The sequence below is a fragment of the Hyperoodon ampullatus genome (genome assembly GCF_949752795.1).
Source record: "Hyperoodon ampullatus genome assembly, chromosome: 20".
Lineage (NCBI taxonomy): Eukaryota > Metazoa > Chordata > Mammalia > Artiodactyla > Ziphiidae > Hyperoodon > Hyperoodon ampullatus.
In genome coordinates, this window is record NC_136933.1 from 30,419,726 (window position 1) to 30,434,428 (window position 14,703).

Here is a 14,703-nt window from a genome sequence, read left to right on the forward strand (position 1 = left end):
GCAGCCACAAGGATTTGTTTTTCCACACAGTCCTCTAGATTTCTGCTCCACATTCAGTGGTCACCCCTTGCTGTCTGCTGTCCTCCCCACACCCACCAGTCACCCTGGATTCTAATTTCTACAATATATGGATGATGCCTGGAGACTTGGAAGGAGGATCCCATCACGATGTATTTCCCCCTCTTCTGTTTACCTGAAAACAGCAGGAAAATAAATTACAGGGCCCCGAAGTCCCCGCTGATGCTTGTGCAAGTGATATGCCTTGAAGGCTTCATGAAAACATTCCTCTTTGCCTAAGGATTTGATGATAAGTTGGTTCCTGTTTATACCAGCGCAAAAGCATTTTGTCCGGAGTAAGCACTAGTGCACTAACCAGCATAGCACGTGTTTCTGTAGAATGAAATTCTTCATTGTAAAAAGCTTTCCACTATGATAAATCAACCACCCAAGCCAATTATGTTTTGCCTTTTTTTTTTTCTTTGCATGCTTACAGGATTCACCTTAAAGGACTCACAGGGACAGCCGGCAAAATAAGCAGCATAAGCCAACCAGGAAATGATTTTAGCACCAAGGACGCAGACAACGACAAATGTATTTGCAAATGTTCACAAATGCTCACAGGAGGTGGGATGACGTTTCTCTCTTCCTATTTGTACTGGCAAAGGAAGGATTTCATAGAGGGAAAGGTTGGCTCTTTGGACTTCAACCTGTGATTGGTGACAATGTCCAAATTTCATAAATAGACTTACTTGCTCAATACAGGGAGATTTGTTTTTCGCTTTTTCAGACTGTTGAGTTTTACACACGAATGTGATATTGAGCTAGAATTGTCAGCAGGCCAACTGTGTCTCCTCAGGACCTACCCCTGGCAAGGAGACGGGCCGTGTGATACTCAGCAAGCTCTCTGGAGTTTGTGCTGAGTGTCAGATGTTGGCACGATGGTTTAATTCCATTTTGCTTTATTAAAAAGGTTAAAAATTAAAAATGGCTACCGAAACAGTGATATAGATTCATCAGTATAGAAATGTTTCCAATTAATAATTTATTGTTCAAACAAGGATTTTTCAGTTGTCTTTTTTTTTAAAGTATTTCTTGATATATAGCAAATACTAATAATGCACAGAAAGTAATTAACCAAGCTCCTTTTCTGTGCATCAAATTAAAATGAATGATTGTCCAGTTTAAGGCCTTTATCTTCAGACTCTTCTTGCCTTCTACCTTTCACGTTAGATCTCTTAGAAACAAAAAACAAACAAACAAAAAGAAACTATACCCATAAGCAAATGTGATATAACAGTCACTTCATGGCCAGATGAGTTTTCAGAAACATTTCAGAGTTCAGTGACAGGAACCAACTGTTAGAAAACGTATTCTTCCGATTCCTAAAAGTTTAAACGTGGAATAACCAAAACCAGTTCATTGTGATTGAGACCAGGAAAAAGTCGGGCAAATGCTGTGGAGTTAGTTCTTAAAAACACTGAAAGGTTGAAATCGGCAACAAAAATTCTTCCAACATGCAGACTAAATGCAGAGGCAAACAGGAAATTGGCAGGGTTTAATTTGTAGAGACCATGAATTGTATCACCAAAAGTTCATTCATTACTCACTCAGGAAAACCAGAGGGAAGAGCTGCAGTCAATATATCTTATAAATACGAGGTACTGCGTAAACAAGTAAAGGGTCTAAACTTGTCGTGTGTTTGTACTGCAGTTAAGAATCATTTACGAACAAAAGGAAGGATTTATTTACAAAAATAATTTGAAACCCAGTAATTTTCAAGTCTTTAAAATGATACTGAGAGAATTAGGCTCCATTAAGAAAATCAGTCCTATGGTTCCTTAGAGAATATATTTCATGTATAAACATACGTTGGTAACCTAGGTCTTCCCTATTAGCCATACTTACTTCAGTAATTATTTCAACCAGAGAAAGCTATTATGCTGATTGTGTAAAAGCTGCCTGTCTCTCCCATCCCACCAGAGTAATCCTTTTGGAAGCCAACCAGGAGAGGGGGGTGAGGAGAGGGAGCACGCCGAATCCTGCTTCCTGTCTGTCATTCCCACACTGAGCCCAGCTGTCCACGCAGAGGGTGGCGGTTTTCAGACCACCCGAATGTCAAGAGCTACTCAAGAGAGTATCAGTGCATTAATAACCAAGGAAACAACATATTTACTTACTCAGATCAAGATTTAGGGCTGAGAGTGGAAGTGGAAAGGAGATCGGGGAGAAGAAACGCAGCCCAAGAGAGACAGCAGAGCGGTCCTGACTGTAGAGGTCAGATTCCCAGCCGTGGTCTGGACCACAGATAAACCAGCCGAATGACCAGCTAGGTTTCTGCATAGACAGTAAATTCTATAGTTGAGTCAGACAACAGGCTCCGGAATGGACAGATCTATAAATCTGCAATATTCTTGAACATTTTGAAGGTTTCTGAGTCACACACACAGATGTCTTATCAAATCAACATTAATCTGAATCAACTCGAGTCATGGAGCTGTTACTATCAGGAAAAAATTTAGGCACTTGGATGTAATAACTGGTGATCACAGTCCAGTGTATAAATAATATAATAATTGCATCAGAATACTTTTTAAAGAAATAAAACATGCCCTACCAATACCTGTAACGTTCACATTACTTATTTCTTTTACTAGGTATGGAGAGATCGATAATAGTTATTTTTTTCTGTATTTTAAAATTTTATATAAATGGCATCATACTGTATGTGTCCTTCCAACACAATCTTTCAAAGATTTATCTGGATTAATGCTTGTAGACTGAGGTCATTCCTTCCCCTCCCAAACCCAGGGCCTCTAGGTAAGGGTATTAAAAGCCCAAGCCTAGTCCTTCAGGTGTAGGTGTGGATGCCCACTGACCCGCCGCTGTGCCATGCAGCGGCCTCCCAGGTCCCCCACTTTACCTTAGTGCACACACCACTATAGCTTTAAATTTCCTTTCTGTCTCTGGGACTTAAAGGCTTCCTTTTTATCTAGCTCCACTGAGTACTTAAAATTTGGGGTTACGTTTGAAACAAAAAGACTTTTTTTTAAAAATAAATTTATTGATTGATTGATTTTTGGTTGTGTTGGGTCTTCGTTGCTGTGCACGGGCTTTCTCTAGTTGCGGTGCACGGGCTTCTCACTGCGGTGGCTTCTCTTGTTGCGGAGCACAGTCTCTAGGCACGTGGGCTCCAGTAGTTGTGGCTCGTGGGCTCTAGAGCACAGGCTCAGTAGTTGTGGCACACGGGCTCAGCAGTTGTGGCTCGCGGGCCCTAGAGAGCAGGCTCAGTAGTTGTGGCGCACGGGCTTAGCTGCTCTGCAGCATCTGGGATCTTCCCAGACCAGGGCTCGAACCCATGTCCCCTGCATTGGCCGGGGGGGTTCTTAACCACTGCTCCACCAGGAAAGTCCCAAAAAGACTTTCTTTGTTAGGCGGAGGGGAGCCTGAAGCAGCCTGGTCCACCGTGTTGCTGGCACTGGATGGAAGATGATCCTGGGCCGAGGAGAGCCACCCATCGATTCTTCAGGCTCTGACTTTCCACACTGTCAACTGTCCTGTGGGTCTCCTAGTCATGTCTGTGGGTGACTGGCCCTTCCCCACAGCACAGGGCAAGAGGAGCAAGAAAGCGCGTAAAAACATGTGCCCCAGGGGCTACGGTTCCGCCAGTGTAGAGGTGGAAAACCACACTGCCACCTGCCAGGGCGGCACCCTCCACTCTTAAGAAGGCCCGCACACACCTGCTTAAAATGAGCAGAATGTGACTCGCGGATTAGCCAGTATTTGTAACTCCGCGTTGAGACAGGGCCACCTGGCTCCTAATTCCTTCTGTGTTTCACTTTCACAGGCTGGTGGTTTGATGCCTGTGGTCCTTCCAACCTGAACGGAATGTACTACCCACAGAGGCAGAACACAAATAAGTTCAATGGTATTAAGTGGTACTACTGGAAAGGGTCCGGCTACTCGCTCAAGGCCACGACCATGATGATCCGCCCAGCAGATTTCTAAATGCCTGCGCACACCTGAGGAACAGTGTCTTCCAGTTTTCAAAGACTTAATCCCAAAGCTCTGAAAGACACAGCTGCATGCTGCCTCCCTATCCAGCTCGGACAGACTGCCCGCGCTCCAGACCAAGGGGACCCGCGAGCTCCCAGTTAGAACCCCATCAGCGTCACCCCTTAAACCCGCATCACTCAACGAACCGAAGCACAACCCCCAACGAGCCACAGCCTGGCATGGTGACCTGGTAGAAAGCCTACGGGAAGATAAATTTAAGCTTGCGAATGAGACTGACAATTTACAGGCTCTGTTGTCACAACCAAGAATGTTATGTGCGAGTCGATCAGTAAATAACAGGAAAACAGAACACTTATGCCATATAGTAGAGATAACCTTGGAACTGCATTCTTCTGAGCACTGTTTATAGATTGTGTAAATATCCATATGTCCTGAATTCAGCACCACTATCATAATTAAAAGGAAGGAAAAATTCTCGAAGCCATAAAAATATACTATATATTCAGGGATTTTTATGAGAAGTGGTTATTAGCGGTTTAATATTTGGAGAAGGAAAAACATAGTTAACTCATTTTTACTCCTCCTCTTAGGTGCTTTAAATTTTCATTTTGAGAACAGCATATTTGCATAGGTATTGATAGGTTAGTTTTAAGTTAATGCTCAAATATATATATTTCAAGTTTTTATGGTGAAAACTTTCAGGATCTCTGAAATTATTAATAGAAACGTGTTCTTTTAGTATATATGAAGATTGTACTATTTTTTTCAGCCTCGCTGTTAAATATGAAGGGATTTTTAGTAATTAAATATAACTTATTAGGTGAGATGACCGCATTTAACTTTTATGATATTTACAACATTGTAATATGATTCTGAAACAAATGATTGTGCCTTGTGACAAGGAAAATCTTGATTTTTAATGATGAAGAAAATTATACATTTAATTTCATGACAAAGAGGCTTTCCTATCTTTTACTCACTATTCTAATACAGAAGTCTTTTTTCTCTTCTACTAAGATGTATTTTAGGGAAGTAGGCTACAATGTCCTTTGTGGTTGAGAAAACCCTTCCATTTAAAACACTTACAAAGCTATACTTCTCAAGCTGGGTTCACCCCGGAAGTTATTTAGGGGAAAAAATAATTTGCGTTAGTAACATTAACTTAAATCTTACTAGACTTAAACCACCAGCAAATTAAAAAAAAAAAAAAAGTGTTCTGGGGCACAAAACCAAAATCTGTTATTTATAGCATATTCAAATGTTTACAGAAAAATTTTGAGAGCACAGATTTAAGCTCAGGACTGTGAAACCTTAAACTCCTAGAGTTTTAACTCCATTTGAAGTTTTCATCGTACAATTAATACTAATGAACATTTGAGTAATGCTTCATAATTTGGAAGCAATTTCTCATATATTCGCTTTTGAATCCGCTGCTAGGAAGCTTAGAGCCAAATTTGCAGCCAGCATTTACCTGTGTCTGTCTTCACCTTATACTGTTCTACCACTGTTTTTTTTCTTTATTCCATTTTTCTTAGCTAATTTATTTTATCCCCACACCCCCCTCTTCCCAGCTTAGTTTTATGACACTCAGGTGTTGCTGAGTCAACTTATGGACTCTGGACAAGTCAGGCCCTCTGCTTTTCCACCATGCTGCACTTTCCCAACAAATATATTAATGAGAACATAACCTCCCATCCCAGAACAGCTCCTCTTATTACATGTAAGAAGGCGTCATAAGGTTAACAGAGGTTGAATTTATACACAGCTTTGTATCAAGCTAAAAAACATCTGATAATAAGAAAATATCACCGCCTCAAAAGAAACAATAAATTTCCATGACATCTCAATGACCACATGACAGACACCGAGGTGGGGAAATGATAATACAGGAAAAATTGGCAACAACACAATTTATATTCACTTGTCCATGTAGGCAGATAAGGTGAGTTTCAAAGACAAACCTCACTATGTTATTCAGAGTTACGTATACTCTCTCATGACAGCGAGTGGGGGAGAATTTGCGTTTTTACTTTACACTTCAACTCCTTACCTGGTATTTCAAACAAAGAGTCTTGCTGAGAGGAATTTTTTCTCTCCTTAAGAAAACATTTATAAAGTCCAGAGCAAATCAAAACAGCAATCTCAAAAATGAAAACAAAAACAACCCAACAACTAGATAACCACAGCGACTGGAGGGCAGAGTTCAACTTCTCACTATGTGATAGTCATATGGCATACTCAAACAATTAAAAAACATGGAGACCACTCACAGATTACACATCATCATTTACCTTTCAGGTATTAATCTTTTGAAAGGATAAAAGGTCACAAACCAGTTAACATTTGAAAACAAAAGCCAACTTCTGCACAATCCTGCTTCCAACTAAACCTGAAATTACCTACTTATTAATCTTTAAAAAAATCAGAACCTGGAATTTTCCCATTAAGCATTTGAAATACCTGAAAATCAGTAAAGCTGAAGCTGAGTTTCAGGAAAAACATCAAAACAGAAAGACCACGTCACAATGTTAGCAGGCCACAATTTTTATACCTATCACTTCTATCTCTGTTAACAGTAACAGCATCATTTTTTAAGGCAGTAAGCAATATATAATAGTATCTTTTCAAGAATCTAGTCTTTTTTCATTTTTGTTTTTCTCAATCCTGAGGACTTTTATAATTAAATTTTTTGAGATTACATTTCTCACAACTTTTTGAGGAATGTTCTCACATTCTCACATTTATTCTCACAAATAGACGAAATGTGTTAAGTTCTGCAAATATGTCTTTTTAGTTATAGACATAATTGCTCGATTTAATAAAAAAACTTGAGTGTATATCTATGCTAATAATGACTTCCTGAAAATACCAAATTGTATTTACCACCATAAAATAATATGTGACTTACAGTAGCTGCAGGGAAGTAGTTTGACTCTTCAAACGGTTCCTCGGAAATCCAATGACCCATTTCCAAAGACCACAGTACCTATAAGTGACAGAAGAAGCAGAACATTTTTTATAGGCTTATTAGGCTTTCAGTGGACAATAAACCAGTTTGAAGATACATCAAAACCAAAATAAACAAACAAAAAAACCCTAGCAGTAACTACATACTACATTGATCCGAAGCACATGTGTCTTGAACACCAAAGTGCCATCAGAATCTTCAGGTTGCAAAAATGTTACAAATATTAATAAACGCTTGGTTAAGAAAAAAGTCTCCTGATGGCTAGAAGTCTGGGTTATTACCCTAGTGAGGATAACCACCCCGTTTCTAAACATATGAAATACTACGTCTTCCTAAATTCCAGTTTCCAATTTAAGGAGTCATTATAGACAATCCTTAGTAAATAATACAGAATTTTATTAATTAAAAAAAACCCATGTATTAGGAGAAGATAGATCATAAACCTAAATTCAAAAAGCAAACCTTTTGGTGTGTAACTTTATTTCTATCATTAGCTAATGTTTTTAGGAGAAGTGCTCCACATACATGTTTGGAAAGCCTTCTCACACTTTGGAAGAGTAAAATGTCTCATAAACAAGCTTTCATCATCATCGTTAGAACCCATACATTTTTAAATAATCAAAACAATGTTTTCATTTTTAATTCAACATTTGAGATTCTGTGCTCATCTCTACTCTATGACCAAACTCCTTGAAGAGCTGTATGTTTCTATGTACCAGTAGAATTTTACAACTAAAATAATCAAGCTGAATTACATAACTCACACTGATCTTTTTATCTGCAATTTCCTTCTTTCCTACATTCAGTAAATCCTTTTTTTTTTTTTTTTGCCCCTAGAGTTGCTATGTAAAACTCAAGGGGTTTTTTTGCTGTATTACCAGGAATGAGGTCTAAGTCTTCCTTTTTGGTAGTTCCTAAAGTTCAAAACCATCTATGGGCTATCAGTCTGAAATATTTCCTTTTTTATATATTAAACCTAATACTTATCCGACATGAGACAGCAATGTTTTGTTTCTAAGAAAAAGTGAGCATGGTAATGGAATAAAGACAAGAACGGAATACAAAATCTGAATGATCATTCTCAGCACTGGCTCGGATCTTACTTTCAATAGATGCATTTACTTATTCAACAACTATTTCTTTCTGCTCACTATCCATTCATCTGTGAACAACTTATTGAGAGCCTACCATGAATAAGAGTCCAAGCTGGGTCCTGGAAACCCAAACCCAAACCTAGAAGGGTTTTACCCTCTTGCAGGAGGCATGGCAGCAACCAAATGCTGGTTCCTCCAAAGCAGGGCTGTGCAAACCTGTGGTAGGAAGCCAACTAACTCGGGCTAGGAAAACCAAGAAAGGGTCCACAGAGGGGCCGACATTTAAACTGAGTAAAAGCTCATCAGGCAAAGAGAGAGACAGTGGGAAAGGGAGAGGGTATTCCGGCAGAGGGAGAATACCATGGGGCAAGCCAGGATTAAAGTAGCTTCTTTTTCTTTGGCTGCAGTAGAGGGAGCTTTGGAAGAAGTGGTAAGAAAATAGGGTTGGCTGGCTGCATATCGTAGGGAAGGTATGATAATATACCCTGTCCTACCCCTGTGTGCTGAGGACATCAGTGCAAGCACAACTGTTGGGCAGGAGAATGAGAAGAAAAGCCAAGAAAGACAGGACAAACAGCTCCATGGGCACTGGGCCCAAGATGATATAGAGAGATGGACCCTGCTCCATTGGACCCTCCAATGAGTTGGGTTCTCAGGGACCCTGTTCAATCTTCAATAGATTTGTGTGTAGACAGCATTTTGTCATTGAAGTCCCTTTTTGTTTCCCCCTGATTTTTACTGCCTAACAAACATTACCAAAAAAAAAAAACTTACCTTAATAAGTCCAATGAAAGAAGATATTAGAAAACTGGTAACTCTACACTGAAATCTTTTTGTACACACAGCAAACATGGTTAATGAGTGGTTAAAATAACCCATTGAAGTGACAGTGTTTACCTTACTCTTATCAGTCGATGTATGTTATCATTTACAGAAGACACACTAGTTCCCTACGAACTCATGTGATTAGCCCAGGAAGTAAATTGTGGAAAGTTTCAAAATCAGGTTCACTTCAAGACATGAGGCATGTGGAAGACTAGTATAGTGAGAAACACAACGTAGTAGTGAGAGAATCCAGGGAACCAGTCTTAAAAATGGCGGTGGCATTTGAGTTCAAATGTAAGCCACATTAAAATATCAACTGAATTTAAACAATCTCTTGGAGAAAATGTATGTTCTCTGAATTTGTCCACTTCTAAATGTTATAAATATAAAACCGTAAGGCATCTACAGGAGCATTTTGGTAAGTAAATTAATAAATTTAATTTATGTAGGCATCCCAGGAATGAGTATTGTACAGAGATAGCAAAAAACACTAACTTGATTGTAATGAAATCATCAAATCAGAAATAGAGTGTAAATTTTTTTGCTTTAGTTCTTTCATTAGCTAGACTTATCCTTACCTTACTAGAGTGTTCAAAATAGGGAAAGTCTACTCTGCAAGATGGCAGTTAAGGCTGCAAGTGTAGTTAAAAATAAAAGGTTAACCTGAGGCATTTATCATAATATACGTGATAGAATGAAAACAACTGAGAAGCTATATAAAGCAAGGAATGGGGTTGCATGAATACAGAGGATCAAATCCCATGTGGACAGCCCTTAAAATGAGGGCTGAGTTATTTCAGCATCCACTGCAAATGAATATGATATTTTTGGCATTGTAAAATTATCACTCATAGAACTTGGACCTTGTTGATGAATTTAAATAGGACCCATTTTCTTGCCTTATTATTAGATTAATAGTTAATGATGAGACAGCTTTCCATAATGTAAGACTGACTTTGAAACTGCTTTCATACCAGGCAAAATGCAAATGGTTTTCTCTCATTTTATATCAACTAATCATTGTCCTTGAACAGGGTGAGGAGTGTAACTAGAGTGAACCCAAGCCAGACAAGGGCTCTGAGATTAAATGCAAGTCAAGGATAGCATCAAACACAAAGAAGAAAATGAAGCCAACTATGTAAACATAGCAAAGTGAGCATAACTTATTTTCACCATCTCACAAGACTCAACTAAAATGATGGAGCTAAGAGGAATGGGAAAAGAGCCCAGTGCAGATAAAAGCTGATGATGTTTTGAAAGTTGCAAAGCAAATGGATAAATGGTAACTGACTTAGAAGAGCAAAGAAACCTCGAGCTTAAACGTCTAGAGAGGGAGTCAGTAGGAAGCATCCAATTCCCTCTGCAGATTCCCAGAAAGGCCAGAAAATTGGGGGTACTAGAAAGCTCTGAAAATGCGGTGTAGAACAGGGTGAAATGGAGAAATCTCCTACCTCCACCCTCCTGCCCACCCTCCTCTGGAATAAGACAAAAGTCAAGTCAGACGGGCTTTTCTGGGAGCAGTGGTGAGAAGTAGCAGGGAAAACTTCTCCGGCACAGCCCTCACCCCGAGACATGAGCACAGAATCCCATGGCAGGACAAGGGTCTTTCTTTTCTGGAGAAACAAATCACCCCAGGGAAAAAAGACCTACAGGTACTGACACGTGGACCTCCCTCTATCAAATACCTCCATCATATCAGATGATCTATACACTCAGATAGATAAACAGAATTTCCACCAGCTTTTCAGTCCTCAATATTAAACATGACTTTCTACCCATTCGATAAAAGCCTCTAGCATGCAAACAGAGACCAGACCAAACAAAAAGGGGATTCCTGGGATCACAGTGATGGGGAGTCCCAGGATAACGGCGGCTCTGTAGACCTCGGGAGAACCAGTCTCACAGGGAGCCGAGCAACAAAGGGGTTCATGGGTGGTGCCTCCAAGAGAAAGAAACGGGACTGGAAGATTATCTAACGTGTAGACAGTCTTGGAGGAAAACTACAATGCTGTTTAGAAATTCTTGTGGTGAGTTAGTGATAGGAACATAGAAAACGAAGCAATGAAAATGACTGTCAATGATAAGCTCAAGAAAAACAAACAAAAATGACCAGAAATGGAATAGAATCATAGTACACTACATGGCTCAGCTCAAACAGCATTCACATAGTCATCCATGTGTGCATGTAAATGTGAACAAGTATGTCTGTATATGCATATATAACATGTTAAACAAAAATCAGAACCATACTGGGTAGATGGGGAGGGGACATGTATGTCACAGTGAAAGCTATACAGTCATATTTTAATCTTCCATAGAAGGAAGCCTATAGGTAACATCTAAAAGTGATTTTTTTAAAAAAAGCAGAAAAAGCATTTTATTTAGAAATATGTAAATAAAATATCAGAAGGATATTGTAGGAGTGAGAATCTGGGCTGGGAAACAGCAGGGCAGGGAGTGCCATTTCTATTAGAGGCCTCATAAATTACACTCGATTCTGAAAACATTTTGTTTTGGGTAATTTTACTCTTATGAAAGAGTTGCCACAACAGTACAGAGAGTTCTCATTTACTGGTCACCTAGATTCCTCTATCGTGTGAGTCTCCAACCTTCTCTTTCAAAAGTGCTTTGCACCTAGAACCAGTTGTCAATATCTACAAAAACATCTTGCTGGGCTTGCAACTGGAACTGAGTCGATTCTAGAGTTCAAAATGGGGAGAACTGACAGCTTTTAAAAATACCGAGTTACCCAATTCATGAACATAGTATCTCTCTCCTTTTATTTAGGTCTTTTAAAACTTCTTTCTCAAGAATTTTGTAGTTTTCAGCATACAAATCCTGCAAATATTCTGTCAGACCTAAAGTTAAATATTTCAGCTTCTGGGGCTGCTAATATAAACAGCATTTAAAAAAATTAGAATTCCAGGTGTTCATTGCTAGTACACAGAAATACAACCAAATTTTGTATATTTACCTTGTATCCTGTAACCTTGCTTAACTCAACTTACTAGCTGTAGGAGCTTTTCTGTAGACTTGTTGATATTTTCTAGGTAGACAATCATGTCTTATGTAAATAGACAGTTTTATTTCTTCCCTTCCCAATCTGTGTGTATATTTTTTTCTTACCTTATTGCACTGGCTAGAACTTCCAATACAACACAGAAGAGGAGCAGTGAGAGCATTAAAGTTGCTTGGACAACTTTGTGAGGCAGATTAATTTGGTTTATTATAATAGCATAAACCCAAATTGCTCTTGTTTATAAATTAATGTGTCTATGTAAAGCACAAGGGTTTTTTTTGTTTGTTTAAGTAAAAAATGGTCTATTGTTATTTGGTACTGGTGCTGGCTAACTGTCACAAGCTTTTATTAGGTTCTTCAACTCTCTATTCCTCATAGAATAATTAGAACATTCTGAAGGATCAGAAGAACTAAATGCCACTTTCTGGATCAGAATCAATCAAATTAATTTTTTTCTTTAACATTCACTTTCACTTCTTAATATTTTGAGAAAATTTCCCAAGAAACGTTCTTCAGCTGTCTTAAAAATTAATTAATTCACAGAGCATTTAATAAGCAAAAACACTAAACAAGGTATCCTTAACTTTTGGTTTCTCAAAAAAAAAAAATTAAAGAGAGGGAAAACAACAGTTACTTCCATGTACAAGTGATATGAGAGGATCAGGATGAGCAGAAAGCAACCTGTAAGAGGGATTTTAGGTTGCACTTGAAAAACTGAATGATTCACTGCTGGTGTTGATAATTACAACTTCGATAGGAAGCTGATTTAACTTACTTGAGAGTATTACTAATCGTGTTGAAACCATTTATTAACATTCACAATGTCTTACCATAATGGTAATAGTGTTTATTCCAAGTTTCTAAATAGCCAGGCTAACCAATCATTATTTTTGGACCTGTCTCCAGACCATACCACCTACCATATATAATTGTTAAATTCAACAGCAGTTTTGGTACTAAGAATACTAGTGAGAACATAGCAGCTAAAGAAAAAAATGGGGGGGGCTTCTTTGTGGGAAAAGTCAACAATATTCTTTGCGTACAGAAGACTTCATATCGTATAAAATGCCAAGTGAGTGGTTAAAATTCAAATCTGATGGTTAGAAACTTGTGCCACAGATTTAACCAATAGGAATCCCGTTAATTTCAAACAGGTCGAAAGTACACGTTATTTTCTCCTTTACTCATTGAAAAGAGATTGGGCTTGTCTTCATCAGCCTCTGCCCTTCCACCCTTCCCCACACCAACGGGGGTAAAAAACTTGGTTGTGAGAGTCTGTGGAGGTATAGAAACATATATTCAGCATTTGCAACTTCCTTCTTTCCTATCCAAGAGTAGCAAAAATGGTCCTCACTAATTTTTTTGCTACTTTTAGCGAACAACAGAATTAAAAAAATTAAATTATATTTTTCCTGTCAGATCTCATAGACTCTTTGCCTCAGTTATGAGAGTAATTGATTCTCTCAAACAACAAAACTTGAAGAGAATTTGCTACTAGGTCCATTGTTTCGACTTTTACTAGAGGGAGAATAGCAATCTTTGTGTTTCTTCCACAAACAGACGGTATAATGTATTGGTTAAGAACACAGAACCCAGGCCACTGGGTTAAAGCAATGTCCACCTCTTCACAATTTTGTGACAAGAAGCAAGTCAGTTAACCTTTCTGTCACATGAAAACATTATACATCATCACAGATTACAAAAATATCTGTGTAGTTAATGAAATTGCTGTGGCAATAAAGTTGATTCTAGGTTAAGCTTCAGGAGAAAAAATTGGGGCTATCAATAGTATAACTTTTAATAACCATATAATAGGGTGCTTAAGTCCTGAACACTGTGGAGCCAGAAAGCAGAGGAGGTCTAGTCTCCCAGAAGGACCAACGTGAACTGGCAAAGTTTCAAGGTAACGATGTTTGTTCCAAAATAAGTATTTCCAACACTTCTCAGAACACCAAGAAATGCTTTCTATAATGCCATCAAGTCATTTTAAAAATACAAACCTAGTCAGTAGTCTCCCTCAGTGAGGCAATTTCCACGTGATTTTTAAAATTCAGGTGAAATTCACATAATACACAAGTAACCCTTTTAAAGTGTACGGCTCAGTGGCATTTAGTTTATTCACCATGTTGTGCAACCACTACCTCCTTCTAGTTTCGAAACTATTGCATCAGCCCAGGAATACACCCCGTACCCATTAAGTGATTACTCCTCAACCTGCTCTCCGGTCCACCCCAGTAACTACTAATCAGCCTCTGTCCGAGGATCTTCCTCTTCCAGATCCATCACAGGAAAGAGACCCCACAGTATGTGATCTTTTGGCTTCTTTTGCTTGGCATCGTGCTTTCAAGGTTCACAGGCGTTATGATTTGAATGAAGACTAGTGACGGGTGTCAAAAAGTCCTGCCTACTAATATTAGTAAATCAATATCAACGGAGGGCTCACTGGACACTCGCTGCCTTCCTCGTCACACAGCTGGGGAGTGGCAAGCCTGGCAGCAAAATTCACTTTCTTAGCCATTAATCTTTTAAAAACACACAAGGTGGTGTGCAGTCACAGAATGAGTATATCAAAGTTCAAGGCAGCAAAAATCAAAATATCCCCTAGGCTCTCTCTGGAAGTAGATGCCAGAAAGTCTGTGGGCTACGAACGGAGGAAAGCTGAATTCAAACCCCAAATCCACCATGTTCAAGCGCTGTGATCGTGAGCAATTTATCAGAACTGTTCAAGTCTCGGTTTCCACAAAGGACTGTTATACTGACAAAGCTGAGCGTAGGTAAGTCTC

The 14,703-nt window shown here is 38.9% G+C and overlaps 2 protein-coding genes across 5 annotated transcripts in view; one reads left to right on the forward strand and one right to left on the reverse strand.

Annotated features, from left to right (window-relative positions):
• Nucleotides 1–4,005, forward strand: part of ANGPT2 (angiopoietin 2) — a gene marked incomplete at both ends in the record, with an annotated part of 53,824 nt that extends 49,819 nt beyond the window's left edge. For all 4 annotated transcript variants that reach the window (XM_079726511.1, XM_079726512.1, XM_079726513.1 and 1 more), the window contains 2 exons: nt 494–624; nt 3,845–4,005. In XM_079726511.1, coding sequence (XP_079582637.1) covers nt 494–624; nt 3,845–4,005 — 292 coding nt within the window. The remainder of the gene's footprint in view (nt 1–493; nt 625–3,844) is intronic.
• Nucleotides 1–14,703, reverse strand: part of MCPH1 (microcephalin 1) — a gene marked incomplete at its 5' end in the record, with an annotated part of 223,245 nt that overhangs the window by 122,797 nt on the left and 85,745 nt on the right. The window contains one exon of the mRNA XM_079726550.1: nt 6,923–7,000. Within this exon, the coding sequence (XP_079582676.1) occupies nt 6,923–7,000 (78 nt within the window). The remainder of the gene's footprint in view (nt 1–6,922; nt 7,001–14,703) is intronic.